The 21,745-nt window shown below is 32.5% G+C and overlaps 1 protein-coding gene across 1 annotated transcript; it reads right to left on the bottom strand.

The window, feature by feature from the left end:
- Positions 1-3,441: 3,441 nt before the first annotated feature.
- On the bottom strand, positions 3,442-20,585 carry qin (tudor domain-containing protein qin). The gene is made up of 19 exons (XM_088235961.1): positions 20,313-20,585; positions 19,435-19,691; positions 17,827-17,950; positions 15,401-15,552; positions 15,215-15,295; positions 14,523-14,774; positions 11,322-11,416; positions 10,615-10,778; positions 10,053-10,166; positions 9,894-9,968; positions 9,205-9,360; positions 8,828-8,966; positions 8,621-8,749; positions 7,792-7,948; positions 7,582-7,704; positions 6,508-6,604; positions 6,258-6,427; positions 5,930-6,168; positions 3,442-5,581 (listed from the first exon to the last, which is right to left on the bottom strand). The coding sequence occupies exons 1-19, from the start codon at positions 20,368-20,370 to the stop codon at positions 4,075-4,077; spliced, it is 4,089 nt and encodes a 1,362-aa protein (XP_088092087.1). The 5' UTR covers positions 20,371-20,585; the 3' UTR covers positions 3,442-4,074.
- Between the last annotated feature and the right edge of the window lie 1,160 nt (positions 20,586-21,745).

The raw sequence follows: 21,745 nt of genomic DNA on the forward strand, positions 1-21,745 counted from the left end.
AATATATACATATACTCACCCTCATTAACATTTACAATAATAACACTGATACACTAAAACTAGTACTTAGCATAAATATTATTACGTTATAATAAAAGTTATCCTCATAATGTAATTGGGACGCCATTTTATATTAATATATTTCTACTGACATCTTGAAACCATTGTACAAATTCTTGTTTTTATGAGAAAAATAAAATAATAAAGTATGCAATCTACCTACGCATACTTTCACCAATGATAAGATCACCGACAGTGGCAAACTTTAGCCATCCGTCACCACAACGCCTTCCCATCATAATGAACCAAGTGATAAGTCTGATCCCATAGCACTGTAGAATAGTGACTGAACTGGCGGTTCTGAGGGCTCCAATATAGGTTTCGTTTGAGAAGGAATTTAATCACTTTTGGCGGTGATATCACTGCTGACTGGAGTATATACACACACGCTTTTCCAATAATATCCTCTCAGATCATTGCATTGGCAACTTACTCATTCTGAGAATGTCTAAATGTCCACGATGCGGGTTGGGTGGATATCTTTACCGAGAACATCGCACATTGTATATATACTTATGCACCAGGGCAGTTATTGAATAGGCTTTTAAAAATATTATTTTCTTTTAACATTGCTGGGTCTTTTGAGGGTGCTGGTGTCCGAGCCATTTTCATCAATGTACGGTGAAGTATATTTTAATATTCTAAATTGAATCGACATTCACTTTGTAACACTTCAATAAAAAAAATAAATAAAAAAAATTTACACAATTTTAGTGATATGAAACTCCATATTTACACCCGTCAATGGGAGGAGTGCTCTCCCGAAACTGTAGTAGTGTTCTTGTAAAATAATAAAGTTGTGGAGCACCAATAACAAAGTTCTATTTAAATAATAAAGTATATGAATGACCTTCCCGAGAAAGTGATTGGTGCTAGTTCAGTTAATGTGTTCAAAAACAGCCTAGATGCACACATCAATTTATAATAACCATGTACACTTGATATACACGCATCCTCTTAAAAGCTGCGAGAGTATTATTAATAATAATAATATATCTCAAGTTGAATAGATGGTAAGCAACTGTAACCCTCACTAGTATGAAAAATGTATCCTTTGTCTCTAAATTTCGAGTGTATTTACATGCTGATTCTAACACTTTCAGCGCTATGATTTATTTTTTTTTTTGTATTTCTGAAATTTCTCCAGATGTGGCGTTCTCTTCCGCTTCTTGGTCAGTTATGCTGGTCGGTCTGTTGACTAACCATAATCCCAAAATCTTTCGCAACTCTCTTATCATTGGTTGACTCATATGAACTAGTGATGTCATTCAAAGTAGTTAATTTTTTTAATTCATACATTTATAAGAAACTTTGCCGTACTAATTTTTACCACGCATAAGAAAACATTTTTTTATATCTAATTTTCCATAAGGCAGAACTTCCTCATTTTATTATATTCTTCTGAATGCTTTTGGAAAAGCAGAACTCGTTAAATAAGAAGATTTATGGCAAATTTGTAAAAATAAAACGAAATTTGAAAACATTAATTTATTATATGAAAAATAACAGTTTGATAAACATTAAGAAAAATAATACAACTATTCTTACATCTAACAACGGTACAAAGTTCTTATTCAGATAGTTATAAAAAAAAATTGTTTCAGAAACAGATGCAAAAAGCATTATTTACGAATACAGATTATGTAAAAAACGATGGTAATTATACACACAATGGTAGAACTGCATTATTTATACTATAAAAAGGTTACTCTAATACCATTAATGGAATCCTCATATTAACTGTAAATCTATGTAATAAGGTAATCAGAAGTCAGTGCAATTGGAAGAATTTTTGTTTCTTAAGTTTTGAATATGAATTATAATTATGTAAGCAGAAAAAAATACTATTATAAAAGCACTTTTGTTGCTTGCAGGAGATGAGGGTATGATATTGTTAAATTTATATGTGCGTATATAGCAACATAGTACTTAGTTTGTCCCTCCTTTTCTCCTAAGCAACAAGTAATATTGTTAAACAATAAACATTGTAACAGAAGAATCCCTGGGTGAGATGTGGCGTTCTCTTCCGCTTCTTCTTGGTCAGTTATGCTGGTCGGTCTGTTGACTAACCATAATCCCAAAATCTTTCGCAACTCTCTTATCATTGGTTGACTCATATGAACTAGTGATGTCATTCAAAGTAGTTAATTTTTTTAATTCATACATTTATAAGAAACTTTGCCGTACTAATTTTTACCACGCATACGAAAACATTTTTTTATTTCTAATTTTCCATAAGGCAGAACTTCCTCATTTTATTATATTCTTCTGAATGCTTTTGGAAAAGCAGAACTCGTTAAATAAGAAGATTTATGGCAAATTTGTAAAAATAAAACGAAATTTGAAAACATTAATTTATTATATGAAAAATAACAGTTTGATAAACATTAAGAAAAATAATACAACTATTCTTACATCTAACAACGGTACAAAGTTCTTATTCAGATAGTTATAAAAAAAAATTGTTTCAGAAACAGATGCAAAAAGCATTATTTACGAATACAGATTATGTAAAAAACGATGGTAATTATACACACAATGGTAGAACTGCATTATTTATACTATAAAAAGGTTACTCTAATACCATTAATGGAATCCTCATATTAACTGTAAATCTATGTAATAAGGTAATCAGAAGTCAGTGCAATTGGAAGAATTTTTGTTTCTTAAGTTTTGAATATTAATTATAATTATGTAAGCAGAAAAAATACTATAATTAAAGCACTTTTGTTGCTTGCAGGAGATGAGGGTATGATATTGTTAAATTTATATGTGCGTATATAGCAACATAGTACTTAGTTTGTCCCTCCTTTCCTCCTAAGCAACAAGTAATATTGTTAAACAATAAACATTGTAACAGAAGAAACCCTGGGTGAGATGGAAGTTTGTGAATAGAGTGTAATTATTAAAAATGATAATTTATATTCAAAGAGAGCATTATATGATTTACTGTTAGTAATTTTGTTAACATTTGCAGCTTTCAAATATTATTTTGATCGAATTTTCACTGACCCAACATTGTACGCCAAATGAAAATACATTCTACATGTTACGCAAATGAATTTTTACTATAAATTCATGATTCAGTAGATACTTAAGAAACCTTAAAATAACATTCAACCTTTTAACAGAGTTTGAAATATGAATTAAAAACTATTAAAAATAATATATCAATAAATAAATTTAAAGTTAATCTAAAGAATTTTTTGAACACATGTAAAAACAACATTAAATTTTAATTAGTATGAATGTATTATTGTTTACGTTTTTTTTTTATATGTCCTGTTTTTATTTTTCTTTCTCATGTACTCGTATTTAAAATTATATAAACTCTTATAAATAAACAACTAAAATAGTGTAAATCAAGCACAAGAGTTAGTCTTTTTTTTTTGGAGAGTTACAGTGATAACATTTACTAGATGTGTAAAAGTAGATATGTTTAGAATTTTACAAAAACATGTAATCTTTATGAAATTTATTAAAAAAAATAATAATTAAGGTAAACTTTGGTTCCTATGTTCGGTCAAGTCAGCAGTAAATATAATTTCTTATGTGAAAATACTATGTTGCTTGGGGAAAATAAATCTACCGAATTCATTTCTAGGTGTTTATCTAAAATTCTATTTAAAAAAAAAAAATGCGACAGAAAACTATACACTCTAGAAGAAATTGAGAGACAGTCTTAGATAATACAGCAAAAGCCAGGACAGTAAAGAGGATTATGACTCCCAGAAATCTTTGGTCTCGATGGGCAGATTTACGATTGATTGGAGAAAATTGAGAAACTTCACACTGCTTTAGTGGTGACGATATATAGCTCATTCATCATGTTATGACCATTATAAGGATAAGAAAATAGATAATAAATAAACATTTTGATGGAATGACTAATCATCAATATGAATAAACATACCTTAAACTAGGGGATATTCAATACCCCCGAGGAAACAAATCTAAGGAATAAAAGGAAACATTTAATATAAGAAAAATAAAAAGTTATTTAGGAATAGGAGATTATTTCTTTTCAGCATCTTGAATAAGTTGATTCCAGTCAATCTTATCTTCCGGAAAGTTTGGCAAATTTTTAGTATCACTATCTTCTACAACATCATCATCCTCATTATTGTTGCAAGCTTGTTCTTCAGTTTTTTGTTGTGTTATTACTTTAGGAACGGCATACCTAAATGACAGCATAAGTTCGCTTAAGTCGTTTATCTTGTTTATCTTAAGTTCTATTGGAGTAACACCATTTTGTGCCTCCCCCACGACTAATATGGTACATTCCTTTTCAACAATATTTTGGTGGAAAAAATCCCCAATGTTTTGATTCCAAGTATCTCCCTCAACAGGTTGGATATTGTGTAGTTTACATTTATGAGATTGGATCGGTATATGATGACAAACAATATCTTTTCTAAGCATTGATATAGGGCATTCCTGAATATTTCCATAATCCACAAAAATGACTAAAGCTTGATTGTTTTCCAAAATTTTCAGTACTCTCGCACGGTAAAATCTGTCGTCCACATTGTATTTTGTAATACAAATTTGACCGGGGTACCAAAACATATCGTACGGTTTAGGTTTGGAGTTCTTGAAGTGGGAGGTTAAAGTATTACTGAGAAGTTCGAGGGTAGTGCCACTTTCAAGTTGATCGTACAGGTAAATGTTAAGCTCATCGTCTACATTAGTAGGCATGCCAGTAAAGTCTCGGGACTTCAGGGGAGCGGCTGGAAGCCAATCTTCATAGGCGACCGGGGGAGTAAAGTCATCGCACAGCTGCGAAACGTACGCAGGTGGTTCCTCTAACGCAGGAACTACCGACACCGGTGCGGGCTTACTTCTGTCAGGAATGGCTAAGCCTTCTTCCACAATACGATCATTAACCTTTTTCCATTCTTTTATAGTAGGGGTAAGGGCGCCGCCCGGGGTGGTATGGTACACCCACAGTTCAATGGGCAAACTCTTATTTGAAATTTCTCCATCCTTGGTTATATAAAACCTATCATACTGTTGGACAATATCTTGTAAAGTTTCACAAGTCAACATGGGCCATTTTTCACCAGATGCTGGAATAATTCCGCTCAAGTGACACTTCAAAGCTCCATCTCGAACTTTCAAAAATTGCTGTTCTAAAGGTCTCAACTTGGTAGCATCGACTTCGTTAACTCTGGCGTGATCTTTTAGGAATACTTTGATTTTATTAGATTCCCTGTTAACAGATTCGATAATAGCTCTGCACCATTTATTGTTGTCCGGAGACAAAACAGCACATTTTTCGCTGGCTTTCCAGTTGGCATTTTCATTTGGCTCTGTATTTAGATAGAATTTATCCATCTTCTTGTAAAGTTCATGCAGGTCATCTTCACTCGACTTGATGGAGATATAAACTTCAGATGGAGACTTGGTTGACAATATTTTGACCATTAACTTCAAGGATCCACTGGTAGAAGCCTCTTCATCCGGTTCCACAGCAGACACCTGTGGTTTCACAATGTTGACTTGCTTGGTGACACAAGTACTGAAAAAAATATGCTCACATATTATTAAACATGGAAATGAACATATGGTCGACATTTTAGGTCGTTCACAAGATTTTATATCATCATCATCATTCCCTTTCCATACCTAATGGTGCATAGGGCACTGCATCGGTACACCAATCGCGGCATATCTTGATCATTTTTGTTACATGAAGGTAAGATGACCAGTCTAACGCTTCAGGTACAAGTCCAGGGACTATGAAATATAAAACCACCCGAGACTTCTTGCATGGTAGGCAAACGCGCTGACCACTACACCACGAGGCTGACCAACGATTTTATATAAAACAGTATATATTTATATATAAGTATGTGTATAGATTTACCTGCATGCCAAATCATTTTTGACAAGTTCGTTATTTAGGCAAATATTTTCATCTCCTTCGGTTGTTAAATACAATAACACACTCTCAACGGCATTCTTTTTGGTATATCGTTTGAATGGTTTTAACAATTTGATATTGCAAACTGGACGATTTTTTAGCAACAGATTCATGAACTTAATTGCTTCGGGGCACCATGTGTTTCCGATAGGTTTTATATTTCCCAACTTGCAGATGCTGGCCTAGAACACACGGGGTATTTAAGTGAAAATGAACGCTTACACAATTTTAGTACTTTTTTGAACAGTTATTTAGAGTAAAAATAACATACCAGCTCGTCAATTTTAAAGAATTTAGGTTGAAGTTTACGAATACATTTCCAATCCACTTGATGCTTTATTCCTGTATCAACGAGGATTACTTCCAACTGGCCTTTAGGAAGAAGTGACAATATTTGTGCTCTCCACCATTTCTTATTCACACAACACGCAACACACATACCTGAAATAAACATTAACTCTGTATTTCAATACATTACCATACGCAATGATTAAGTTCATCATTAAAAAATATATATTTACCTTCCTTCGGCGTATAGATGCTTCCGGCGGAGTTTGTGATCTTATAAACAGAATTCAAATCGGTAGAGAGGTTTTCAAAATACTGTTCTAAGTTTTCCTGAAAAAGAATATCATCTTTCAATGTAGCTTATTAAAGTACTGATAAAATTAGATTTTTATTTATTTTATTTTATTACGAAAATCACACTTTTCATTTGCCATATTGACGGGTTTCTGACACAAGTTGGTAACTACAAATTTTGTAAAAATGAGATGTCTTCATAAATGGCATCCTATAATCGTTTTTATAAAATATTTCATGTTTTATAAATACAAAATATAATAATGTTTTGATATTCAGTTTGCAGTTTTATTTGAATTGTTGATTTGGGATGAGCTTTTAACTTAAATGCAATATCTCGCAAACTAGTAAAATGTAGCTACCAGCTGGTGCCAGAAACCAGACGATATGTACACATTTAATATTAAAACAAAGATTTTCAGATATAAAAAAAGACCAATAAAGTTTTCATAAATTAAGTAAAATTCATGGATGTAATTATTAAGAATAAATAGATAAAACTACCGAATGCACAGTGTCATTCATATACATAATACATACACTTGCATTGCATGCCATTGTAACGGCCTTCTGTGAGGAGTGTAAAAAAAATGTCCAGATTTTCTTTTAAAATAAAAGAATGTCAACACTCAATGTATCAACATATTTCAAATATTTACAAAAAAATTTTAAAGTAAAATATTTATGAAAAAAATTGTGACTTTATTGGTTGACAGCCACGCTCTGTGCATTGTTGTAAGACAAAGCAAAAACTAAGCCGAACAAATAAATGCAGATCAAACTCCTCAAAAAATATACGCCATTTACCAGTGACCCTCAATCAGTAAAGATGAGAATATACGTGGTATATTACATAAACTGTACAATATGTACATTAGGCAACTATCCCAAATAATTGACTACCTGAAGATATTTTATGTATAAATTTAATGTGCAGTTAACTGCTTTGTCTAAATCAATTCCGAGTTTATTATAATTTTTATAGATAATTTAATAGAGCATTCTTAAGTTACCTTTCTTACGAAGAAAGCATTAGGATCTATGATGTTGGTAACAATGACTTGTTGCATATCACCAAGCCTCGGTTTAGTAAAATACTCTTTTGTTGTTTTTATCGGATTGTTATATTTGTTTACCTGTAAAGACAGAAATGCAAATAAGGAACTTTTCACTGCTTGTATCTAATGCAAGATAGAAATATTAAAAAGGGGTGAGGATCTTACTTGATTTTTAGGGTTACCGAGGCAAGCATATTCTAGGTAAATTAAAGCTTCCGTAATAGAGGTACAAAGTTCTTCCGGAGCAGGCCGGGTGATCAAATCTACCTCTAAAAGGTCATTGGATACTCGGATCACATTTAAATAGCATTCACTGTTACTTCTGCAAAACATACTAAACATAAGTACATATAAAATGATTTATTTTATTTTATTACGTTTAATATGTATTTAGGACATGTTTCAAAATAATGTAAAATGTTTCCAAAACAGTAAGAAAATATTACCTCTAATGTAAAGAAATAAATACAACAATTGTAAGAGAATAAATAAATTTAACTGCTGTAAATCTAAAAATACAATAAAAAATATGCAATATTGGAAATGTCAAAAATGAAAGCGACATATTTTATGATAACACCAACAGCTCTTCACGCTTTCAAGACACTATAGTGTAACAGAGATCCTTAGGGCCAGTCTGATTCAAAATTTTAAATCCTTTCTAAAATGCAGAACCCATAGGTTTTAGGCCAGTCAGGAAAACAAGAAACCCTCGGATTCTTGCAAGATAACCATAAAATGATTTGACTTATTCAGACCCCTCTAAAAGACCCTCAGCGTCAGATGCACAATTCATTTTTTTTGGTCCACAACAGGCCAGGAGGCCCGCCCCAGTTACAGTGGCGAATTACAGCGCAGAACACTCGAGACTTGAGAAAAATCACCGGGAATCGAACCCGGAAAATAGCTGTTTTTATTTAGAAAAATGGAAAGCGTAATACTGCACTTCCCTACCCTTGGAATGGCGTTTTAAGAATAATAATTAGCACCCTACCTTTCAATGATTTTTAACATCAGTAAATTACTCTCATCAGTCCACTTGCCATGTATTGGCTGACATTCTACAAGAGAACAGCGAAGAGAAAATACCGGATAGAAGGGTTCCTTAGGTGCAATACGCAATCTAAAACAAACAAACCTTATGTATGAAAACAAATTTAACAAGCATATTTATAAGTACATAAAATGGCTTAAAAGATACCTATTAATGCTGACATTGAGAGTGTGTCCGTAGTCAATATATTTGACGGAATATTCATCTTTCTCTTTATCCGGGTGGTTAATCTTTCTGACTCGGTCCCATCGACATTGTTCGGCATCGAATATTACGAACATTGATTCTAAAATATCAAATAAGAAAATGCTAACATAGAATTTAATATTTTATTTCAAAATGAGAATGAAAGAGAGAGAAAGAAGATAATTAGAATCCTAGTGACTAAGAATGCAACAGTGTAATCACTCAAACCAGCCAATGAAAGATCATAAGCCCTGTAAATGCCTAGGCTGATTCTCTTTTCAAAAAGGTTCTTTCTTCTCTTGTTACCCAAATCCTTTCTACACATATTCTTTACTTACCTTTCGACATATCTTCATGGGTCGGTTTAACCAGAGTGTTTCTCATGGAATGGTAAGTATTGGACATTTCATGAAGTTTTGGGACCATAATTTTTCTTTGAACATAAAAATCATGAGGATTTTCAATATTTGTTACAAACACATTTTCAACCATTCCTAAAATTAAAACATACAATTACAATTCATTCTAAAAGCAATTTGCTGAGAGTAATACATTCGATATTCATAGTTTAATATACAAAGTTAAAAATTGAGTTTTCTTATATCGGTCGTTAACTCCAAGCTTTTAGAGATATTTCAAGAACCTATCTAATTTTCGTGCCCATGGACAGGATAAAGAAAAGTTCTGCGTGTGAAATAAACCTACAACCCTGGTTAAGTGATTTTGACCCGATGGCTACTCAGGAAATTGAGTGAAAATTGTCTTTGTCTACCGCAGCATAAGACTGATTCGGAGTAACAATGCAGTGTCCTATGGGTATGGATAGAAAAATTAAGAGATAGTGTTTAGGGTTTGAATTTGCATTGTAAATAGGTGAAAAAGTAAAATGACCATTTTGGTTTAAATTTTAAGGGAAAAATATATTATTAAAATTATACACTTGTTATTTTCAATTCTATCTACTGTCTATTTCTGAAACAATTTGGGAACTTAATTAAAAATAACATAATATTATATTTTACTTTACCTGCTATAAGGGGCCTGACAAACTTTTCTTGTTTATTTGCAGCGTTGTTTACAAACCCACTCTGTGAGTTTTGCCCTAAAAGATTAAAATACCAAGGTAATAAAAAGAGTTTAAATCTGATCTGAATTGCTGGTAAAGATTTCAAATTGAGAAACTTACCTGTATTCGTATTTTTTAAAAAGTTTTCATATTTTACTTTAAGATCAAAGTTAAGATCTTTGTAGGGTGCAGACTTGACTGAACTGACCTTACTCTGATTGCTGTGAGAGCTCCCTGGAAAAACATATTGCCATATTAAGTACTAAACAGCGAAATAATTAGTATCAGTGTATCTGACAATAATGATAAAATTGATTGATAGCTCAAATTCAATCACAACTCTACCCCAACTTGATTCTTATTTCTATTATTTATTGATTATGCAATATTATTGTTTATTTCGGTTTCCAAAACATTGTATACGGTACAAGCATACACCGAGAATTTGATTTAGTAGAGCCCAAAACACACATTGCTGGGTCTAGTGTGACCCAACCACCTTTAGGGGCTTTGAGAGTTGATAAAAAATAAAAAAAAATAATGGTTCAATTGCTGTAAACAGATCAAAATTGTGCAACATGATTTTGAAACATATAAATACAACTTTTTTTAACAAAGTAAATTTTCAAATCTGTGAAATTAGATTTATAGTTGGTTAAATAAAGATCTTTTGAATACCAACCTGAAGATTTCACTGAAGCTGTTTCCACCGCATCATCAGTTATGGGAGGCAATTCCACATAGGAGGGAAGTTCTGACGTTGACAATAGTTTTAAATTTTCAGTGTCAGATTTTACTTTGCAGTGATTCTCTATGTTATTAAATATTTCCGTATCTACTTCCAGGCTATAAATAACATCGAAAACTGTATGTACAACAAATAGTGCAGATAAACTCAAACTTTCAGTAAAAAATAAAACCCAATCAATGCACATGGAACAGTGAGGCTGTAGATTCCTACTTATAAAATTTTTAAACTGAATTTAACGGTTTAGTGGATGGGCTGGGTTGACCGATAATAAATTTGACACTATTAATAAAATAATAATTATTTTTAAATTGACCAAAATCCTAATTCTTCCATTATTATTATATTAAGTTTAAGTAAATGTTCATGCTCTTAAAAAAAATTATGCAAAAATGGTGCAGTGTAGTTTTATTCCACTTGCATAAACTATGTCATACGAAAATCTTAGGTTATTTAAAAAATAAAATAGGTAATAAAAGTTACGCAAGTTCATCTTCCCCTTTAGTAATCTTAACTAATCTCGCATTTTATAATGCATCTCTTTTTAAATTGATTCTTCTTGTATTTACAGGTCATAAACTTGCGAAATGGTACCATAAAGTTCACTATACAGGACGATATATGCCTCGAGAAAAACTAACCTTATGTTTGGCCTCATAACATTCACATCTTCCTCAAAGTACCATGGAGTGTTGGCCGCTTTTATTAACTCTGAAGATATATCTGCAAGATTCATCTGCAAAAAATAAATGTAAAATAAAATAGGCATCATTTTGTTATTAGTCTTACTGAATTAAGAGTATGAATAATTACAGCTTTGATATTTTTTTAATCGCGCTGTTGCTGATGATTCCGACCACACTGCCATCGCCGGTCAAAACATTGGCGTGAATTTGGCATGAAACTAAGGAAAATTCTATTGACTTCTAAACAAAACTTAAAGACTGTCTGCCTCTCTTCAATTGTGACACTCAGCTCTTTAAGATGGACGTTATCATGTCTGCCTGGTAATGGAAACAGTTTGTGTAGTAAGTTCTTAGTTTTTTTTATCACTAAACTGCACAAATTGCAAATAGTTTCTGTCCATTGAAAGTTTAGGGACAAACTTCACTCACTTGGAATTGCCTCTGACCTGTGCGCGAATCGGTTATGTATATCAAGGTTCAGCACAGACAGTATCTGCGCTTAAGTACACTTTACAGATTAACCCTCAAATTTTATTTTACTGGCTGTTAACTCTTTCGCTGCTGAATTTGGGGAGCGCGGCTGTAATGCCCGTGCGGGGTTTATTTTAAAATTAATCTTTTTGACAAAATCTACCCATTATTACAATATTAATCCATTATAAAGAAAACAAAGTATTAAAATATATTTTGTCCCGATAAACTATTCAATAATAGTTTGTCATCGGGTGCTCAGACATTAGTTTGAATTAATAATCAAATAAAAAGAGTACAGACATAATTCTGCATACATATAAAATAAAGAACATATATAATTTTGTTTTTGATGTTTTGAAAAATATTATTAAGAAAAAAAACTCAACAAAACCAGATAAAAATAGTTTAAATAAATATTTTTTTAAGAGTAAGAAAAATAGAGTAAAATAATACAATTAAAATTAAAGAATAGCAATTTACCTGAATATATTTTAAATATAGGAAAAAATATAAACATATATATAAATAGTGAGTGCTCATAAATGTAATCAAAACAAGATAAAAAAATAAAACAAAGTAAATCGAAAATTTCCGTCTTTGAATTGAATTGTCATGCATTGTAGAGAGCATGTGGACTTCCCTCTTGTCCTGCCATTTGAGGGCCATCATGGTTTCAGAGTGCATGAATAATACTTCACCTTTTTTTAGATTCTCAAAAATAGGAAGCCACTTCTGATATTTCCGTACAGTACCACACGCGTCCGTTCCATTGCCATGCAATAACTTGGAACAGTAGTGGACTCGTGTACCAATTGTCCACCCAAACGATGTGCCTCTTATTAAAAGTCAGTCATGATCACCACCACTGATCCTGACTTTCCAACATTCAATTTATCGTATATTTCTGTATTTTTACAAATATAAGTAATAAAATATAACCCGTTTCAACGTCGCAAAACACAAAAAATTTAACACCAAAACGGTTTCATTTTGACGGAATGTATTGTTTAAAACTTAGTCTACCTTTAAATAACACAAGACTTTTGTCAACTCACAAATTTTGAAAAGGCTCCAACGTGGATTTGAATTTATTTTTAACATACTCTGACTGGTCTTATTTTATAAAGTTTGTCTTCTGCATTGTTACAAAAATGTAACATGCTACTTATTAAAAATTTGTGTCCTGTGGCATTACATGAGAAAATATTTGAGTAACTAGGCCAGCATGGGTTGACCAATATTCACCCAAAGAAAGTTTTTTTACTTCGTACCATCAACATGGTTAAACCAAAAAATAAATACATCTTGTCAGTTGTAATATTCTACCATTTGAGAATTATTGAATGAGGTCTGATATTAACAGTTTTCATAACATCGTCATAATATATATATATGTTTGTATTGCTATTTTCTCCATCAAATCGTTCAATAAAAAATGCAAAAATAAGTCAGATTCACTGCAATCATTGTCAAATGGAACTTTAACACCAGAATCTGCAGTGCTGAATTCGTGAACCTTGGGAAACCTGGGGGAAAAATGGGGACCGCCTACCCATGCAGGAGGCGTTTGTGATGATGTGTGAGTCATGTTTTCTGATGTGCTTGTCGATGGATGAGGAGATAAAACTGTAGGTACGTCAATTTCAAAAATAACAGACTTTACTTCAGAAGGTAAATCTAAATCAGAATCATCGCTATGGTCTTCTTCTGAATCACTGTTCATTATTTCACCATCTCTCCCTAACAAATTTTTATCTCCAGAATGAGCCATTATAAATTAACTTCAAATAGTATCTCTTCAATAAAAGAGAAAGTAACACAATATTCAGTCCAGCAAAATATAATAACAAGAGATTCATATAACCATATAAAATATGAATTCCGAATATCCGTTTAAATGTTTATGTAAGAGAAATAATTAAAAAATTAAATAACAATAAAACAAATCACCAGTCCGGGTAATTAAGTTGGTTGAAAGGAATCCGATGTTTACTTTAGCTCAGGTGTTAATCATGTAGGCATATAGGTACGTACATTGTTATTAAGTACAGTGGTAATTTCAGACTGTGGTCTCAAAAACTGATTAGAAAAAATGTTTATAATAATACCATGTGTCCTAAAAAACACCCATGTGTAGAGAAAAGATGTATTTATCAAATGATGTAAAAAAAATAGGATATAAGTGTGTATAGAGGCCACTACAAGATAATATTGAAAACGGGTATGTTCGGGATCCGCAGTTGCGGCACGGCCGCCGCGTATCGGCTATGCTCGGGACCCGCAGTGAAAAGATTAAATCTAACAACCACTGTCACCAATTGTGTCATCCGAGCAATGATGAATAGGGTAACTTCTCCCCTGTCCTGCGAACTTTGAACTAGGGTGCTTATCCGGTTCAGGTCACATAGAGTAGACTGCACCGCCTGGACATTGGTTAGTCATCATTGTGGTGATCAGTGGCCAGAAGGTTCCTTCTATTGGTGCATTTACGTGAGCTTTTCAGATTATAGCGTCTGAGGATCTCCCTATGCTCCTTTCTCTGGGGTCCTTCAGATAGATTTTGAGACTATAGATGATAGTGATTTCCGTTGTGAGAAGAGGTGACAACATATTGCAAAATAATTGTACAAGAACACAAATAAATAGATAAAACATTTCAAAGAAACATATATCATATCTTACTTTTTCCAAATTAGGTGGAAGCAGGGCAGTTTCAGAAACTTCAATTAAATCAGTCAAATTTTTGGCTGTGTTATGAAGGTTTGTTACAAGATTGCTTAAATAATTTTTGTTGGACTTTATTTTGGCTGCCAGAGAACTTTCAGCTTTCTGTAGAGCGCCGTGAGAGCGCCCAAAATGCTCCGCAAGCGCGGCTTCCGCGGATTTGGAATCTACAGTTCCGAGAGATGTAATTGAACAGCGTTTCTCCAAGTCCTGAAATTATCAAGCTGAAATTCACACACCTGTGAACATTGATACTAAAATATATGCCACAGACCGCGAGCATCATCTTATGGTGACAAATGATTTACGCAAGTAATACATATAAATTTAGCATTTGCCACCAATATAAAATATCCACAAGCTTAACTTTTTAGTCTCACCCATTACTCACTCACCCTTTTTTTTAGTCTCACCCATACGATTATTGACCAAGAACTTAGCTACAGATTACAGCAATACGGCGGGCTTTGGTACTTGCGTTGAGAATTGCGAGCGCAAACCGAAACTGTCCATTACACATTTGTTAAACTAAAAACCAAATCAACAATTTGGAACACTTTTGTTTTATGCATCATTCAACTTGAGGTTATGTGAAGATTCATTATCATATTGAAGTTAAGGTATTTTTGCATCATTCAGCTTAAACTTACCAAGGCAGTTTTTTTCACACGCAGCAACAGTTCCTTTATTTCCTGACTTTTGGCTTTAATTATCTCAGAAAACTCTTCATTCTGAAAATATAATAATGAGTGTAAAACAATTAATGAGAACTACTTCTTTACTTGAAAATATAGTGCAGAAGATGCTATGACAAATGCATGTATGACAGAACTTACTTTTTCTTGAATTAAATTGAATTTGTGGTTGCTGCATGTCTTCACAAGACACAGAGTACAAATAGTTTTACTGCAATCGGAACAAAACAGTTCCAAATTCTTCTCCGGATGCTCAGAACATTTAGAAAGAGAAATAAAGAATTTCTCGATACCTGAAAAAATTATGTGATTAGGATAGACATTAAGGTTATTTTATATATATTTTTTTAATTTATGTTTTGGAATTTTTATTTATTTATTTTTTTTTTTATTAATTTTCCAAAAATATTTACAAAATAGTCTTAAATTAAAGTCCTGCTGAGTTGCATACATACAACTCGTCAGCAGGTTCTTATAAATTACATCGATTATTTACACTTACATTATCTACATTAACAATAATTTTACTTGAAAAACAATTACAGATTACATTATGAAAAATTAAAAACTATCACTAATACAAAAAACTTTTTTCTAATAGCCATAATTTGAGCAAACGTCGCACTCCTGTATTTAACTCAGTATTTTTAATATTGTTTGGTAACATGTTAAATATTTTAGGTTTACTGTATTGCAGTGTCCTTTTGCCATATTTATTGCAGTATCTAGGAACAGCTAGCCCTTCCATACTAGTAAACCTGGTGTTGTAATCATGCACCAACTTGAGTTTATACTCGGAGTGCGACGCATGCTGACAAATTAATTTGTACCAAAGAGTGAATGTTACTCCTAGATGCCTAGCAAATTTGGAACTCTTATTTCGAGAAAGATATGCTGTCAGAGGAAAGGGTCTGGAGAAAGCCAGTCAAGATTGTTTGGTGAGGGGCATACCATATAATGTCAGCTGAAAAGAGCTTACAAAGACCGTGATTGTTTTTTTTTTAGAAAAAAATTCATTACATAAAATTAAAATAATGTAACTTCTAGACTATAGTGTAAATATACTGACAGAAAAATTGTCATAATGAGGAAGTTCAGTGTCTTTTAATTTTTTTTTTGTCGTTAATAGACCAATAAACAAAGCAATTAATTCTTTTAAAAAAATATCGTATTACTAATAATCATAGCGCTAACGCTATGATTTTTTTAAATTTTGTATTTCTGAAATAACTTTTCAAGAAACTTTGCCATACAATTTAATGCTCTAATTTTTACTGCGCGCAAGAAAACATTTTTTGTATCCAATTTCTCGTAGGGCTGAAGTTCCTCATTGGGGATTAGGAATATTTTAAACTATTTTCAATGATTCTAATAAAAATATTTTGTATTTTTTAAATTGTGATTTTTTTATTGAATTAAAAAAAAACACGTTGAAATAATTTTATGTATGCACTTAAATTTAAAAACACGAAAATAAACATTTTAATTTGCATAAAATACATATAATGATTTTTCCCCTAAATGTTGGGAAATTTAATTTAAAAGGAGTCACTTTTTTACTATGGCAACATAGAATTTCAACTGTCAAATACATCATGGTAAAGCTGTTTCACACTTTTATGATAACTGTTTAGACCTTAGAGTAATAATACGCAACAGAGTCGCACATATGGACAAAAACCAATCTACGATTATCAAATATGAAGTTAGCTACAGTTTCCAGCAATACAAAAGGCCATATGTACTTAGTTCGAGAATAGCAAGCGCACACCGAAAGCGTTCGTTACACGTTTGTTGTTAAACTAAAAATCAAAATTTGGAACGCTTTTGTTCTATGGGATAGAGCGCAATAGACTTCTCTTTAAGTGGGAGCGAATTATTTCTCTAAGGTTTAATCCATTTTCTTTTCACATTATGTTTATAACTTCATATAATATTTTTATTGCCACATTTTTAAACATTCTGCATAGTTATAGAATAGTATCACAATTTTAAAAAATTTCAATATGGTTTGTTAAAAAAAAAACGTACAAGTTTGTCACCTTCGGACGTATGGTATATAAACATGTTAACTATTTTTTTAAAAAAGCAAAACTTGCTGACATAGTTTATTTCTTTCAGATATTCTATTTAAAAAAGAATAATAATTGCTTCAGTTTTGGGGTGCGGAAAATGTGAATACAAAACCTCGATTTTGTCAATTTCAATTAGGCATAATCAGTCTTGACGTCCAGTTGTCTTATTCGCAAAGTATTTGAGAAGCTATTTGCGAGAGAGTAATAGAAAAACTATATTCAAATATGTACCAATTCATCAAATCGCTCATCGATGGCATATCCTCATAATAAATATTTTTCAACGAGTACACATATCAGTTTTAATGTCCTACTGTCTGATCAATTTACATTTAAAATAAAATCCACTGAAACAGGCCAGAAGGTGAGTTACAGCAAACACAAAATACGGTCTTGGAAAAAAAAATCACATATAATTATAGTGACCTTACAGGGAAATGAACCCGGGAACCGTCAGTATCTTGTAATAATATTTTTCAAATATATATTTACCATAGTTGCTCTTCTGATGAACATTCGGAGGGAATGAAGTAAAATATGTTCTCTGTTTGTATTTAAATCTAGAATTAATGTTTTGTGTACTGGCGCCAGCAGGAAATAAATTGATATTGCGATTCTGTAAAAAAGGAAAATCATTTTAGTGTGTATTCTCAATCTCAAATCACATTTAATTATTCTCATCAAACAAATTATTTTTAAATTCAACATAGTTTTTTAACAAAAGTACAACACACCGGAACCTCTTTATTCACGGTGGATGGATTCCATACGAAATGCAATCTCTCAGGCGAATGTGTGGTAAAACTATGAACAATAGGTGCACAAATATCACGATCCATACATTGTGTAAGGTTGAGATAGCATTTTTGACAAAATCAAGAAAGGAGTTCTGCGTTGGTTTGACAACGAAAGAACGGCTTAAAAGATTTTTTATGGGAATGTAGACAGATGAAGAAATCGAGGAAAACCGAGATAGACTAAAAGACATGAACACATCCGACAAATATTTGAAGATGGACTGTCAAAAGTTGGAATAATCCGATAAATTGAATAAATAAGATGTCCGATTAGAGGAAATGAGATCTGTATGCAGAGAGAGTGATATGGTGTTCTGTTTCCTCTGCTTAGTCTTTTTTTTGTTTGTTTTTGTTTTGTTTGTTTGATACGTTCTTTGCAGTACCATGTAGGGTCAAGGTGCTGACAGTGGCTCGGGTGGGTACAGTGGGTCAAGTACTCTGCACGGAAAAGTATAAGCACTACCATTTAATCTTGCTCACAGTGAGAAGGTCTCATAAGGCAAATATATTACCGCTAGTCGGCTGGTAGCTGTGACAGTGTGTACACATGGTGCGTCCATTTTATTTTTCATGTGTCTTGAAATTAAATTTTAAAGGCGAGTTTTTCTTTGTTTCTCCATTAGTCTACGGCGACATCGCATCGTTATTCTGTTCACAAATCCAAAATCCTACTACAAAACCAACACGAAAAGCAAATCAAACTAACCATAGGATAAAGCTTGTCAATTATGGAAATTTAAAGAATTAATTTCGAATTGATTCTTTTTGACATCCCACCTTATTGCCCACTTATTTTCAAATGTTGCTCATCGTGAAGATTTTTTTATTGTTCACAAACAGTGGCCTCACCATAAGTATTTGAGAGCATTTGATGAGCCTCAGCGGCAGATTTCTACACATTGAAGCAGAAAATTAAAACCTCTCGCAGATGACGAGAATTTGTCTCGTAAACTGTCATTTTTAATCGAGAATAACCTTATGATGAAGACAAGAATCGACTGTTTCTATGAGGTCATGTTGACAGATGCCCGAGTTTATTGCATGACGTGAATGGTTTATTTACTTTGACCACCACTTACCTTTGAATCCATCTACAGAAAAACGGCGGAAGCAAAGTTGAACACCTAATATAAAAATGTTTATTTAAAAATATTTTTAGGGATTTTCCAGTTAACTAATTTGATAGAATCTGACTAGCATCGGGTTTAAGATCTCCTATTTTACGGAAGAATTATTGAAGAGATATGGGGTTAAATCACAGGGAAAATAATGTATTTGGAAAGATAAGGTAAGTAATAAATACCGGATTTACTGGCTCCTTGTAAAAGTTGAAACACAGTATTCCAAAAAGATAAAAGTTAATGGGGAAATAAGACATGAAGGTCTCTGGGTCCTCTTTTATTTTTTTTACTTCCGTCTCGGCAAAGTCACTTGTAGTCTGGCACTGGTGACATTTGATGGTGGACGACGATCGAAGCATCGTGAAAATGCATGTTTCACAAACAGGGTGACCGCAACATAGAGAATGCGGAAATCTTCCCTTTATAGTATTATTTACCACTGAAACATATAAAAAATAAATAAAATAAAAACAAAATTGGGTACACACAGAAAAATTACTTATTTATTGAACAATGGGGTTTTTTAAAGTTTAAACATTACAATGGTAACAGTATTATGGTAATACTAATAAACTTTAAATCTTGCCTTTACCGGTTCTTAAGGATTAAGTCGTCTTTCTTCATACGTAAGTATTTTTTAATTAGTTAGAAATAAGCAACGACAAAACAAGGTTTAAGTTTAAAGGCACTTTCCAGTCGGGAATTATGTTTCATTGTTTTATTTTCAGAAAAAGTCATTTGCAAGCGAAGATATTTCAGTCATTAGAATCGCCATTCTAGTAATCAACCTTTAATAGCGATAAAGAAACGATGATAACAGTGTACGAAATCAAAATATTAACTTTGATTAAATTAGTTTATTAAATGGCGCAATGCGATTACTATAATGTTTAAATTTTCAGCAGAAACGAATTGAAAAATATAATACGTGAACATCCCTTAAGACCCACGCGCAAGGATTAGTTTAAAAACTACAAAAATGTTTGTACGGGGCGTGGACATCCTAAATTAATAAAACGGCAGGGTTGAAAGACATTCAAATAATACAAAATTATTGTACCAAGAAGCGTAAACGGTTGACAACAATTGCAACATGGGGCAATTTTTGTCGCCTCCATGTCGGTACACGAAATATTACTCCTTGAACAGGAGACAGAATATTTATACTGTTGACAAATCGATTAATTTCAACTGCCACGAATATTATAAACCAATTTCAAGCACACTTTATAAATACTCGCGACAAATAGGAATGAATGAAGACACAATCGGACGCAATAACGCGAAAACCGACAACTTCAAACCGTAGCGATTCCATAGAAGAAACTGGACTGGAAAACAAAACAATACCGGCGTCGGGGTCGGGCGAACAGTGCTGCCAATGCCAATTTTCGGAATTCCCCAAAAATCTAGATCAAATTACCCAAATGGGGAGAAAACAAAGTCCCGATTCCCCACAAGTCCCCAAACAATTATCTCAAGAAAGAATGAACATGAACATGAACATGAAATACAAACTGGCTAGAATCGTGAGTGTAGCGAGGGTCCACCACCGGTAATTTTGCCATTTATGTGCATATAATATTACAATATTTTTTAATTTAAACAAAATAGACTTAAGGCATCCTTATTTCATCCCTATTTCAAGGGGACGTTTGTGGGCTCTTATGAAGAATTTTAACAACTTTAGTTAAGAACCTGATACGAGCTAAACATACCTGTTTAAAATATTCAGGAATTAAAATCTTTTGTCCCCGTAAAATAAGCAGGCATTTTCGTTTTAAATTATAAAATCAACCTTTATTTGTATTGGGAAAAAACGCGGCGATATTTTAGAATATTTCAATATGAATTTAAATATAGCTTTCCAATACATTCTATCGTTTTCTCTAATCTGGGGTTTCTCAGCAATAATGCATTTAAATATAACCTTTTAGTTCATGCCAGCCAATTCCGAGAAAGAACCCCATTTTAATTACCGCCTTTACAAATAAATACATTAAAATAAATTCTCATTTACCTGAGCCGTTACTAGGTATCCACAAATATTTCGTCCATTGTTAATGTCAATTACGTCCTCGGGTTAAATTCAAATGACGGAGCGGCGAATTACCCGGAATCCCAAAACCCTTTCTATTGAAAATAATAAGTTTAACAATAAATATTGGCCCATGTTTTCCGCTGGGGAAAACATAACATTTTTTAATAAGAATTCGCAAACCGATGGCCATTAAAATAATATTTGTATTTTAAAAACTTATAACCAAATAAAACGCATAATCAATTCCTCAGTAATACATACAAACCTTTCTTCTTCAAATTTCACACATCTTCATTTATACGCACGCCAATTATTCCAACTCGCCACATATAAACTTAAAACTCTAATTTTATAAATAAGAAAGTGACGAAAACGCATTTTTTATAGGTGTCCCTATTAATTTGGCAACCCACTGTAAATATCAGAGTTGTGGTCGGAGGTTCAAATTCCAC

Source organism: Micrasema longulum, unplaced genomic scaffold (assembly GCF_059751315.1).
Source record: "Micrasema longulum isolate JH-2025_06_02 unplaced genomic scaffold, ASM5975131v1 h1tg001478l, whole genome shotgun sequence".
Classification (NCBI taxonomy): Eukaryota; Metazoa; Arthropoda; class Insecta; order Trichoptera; family Brachycentridae; genus Micrasema; species Micrasema longulum.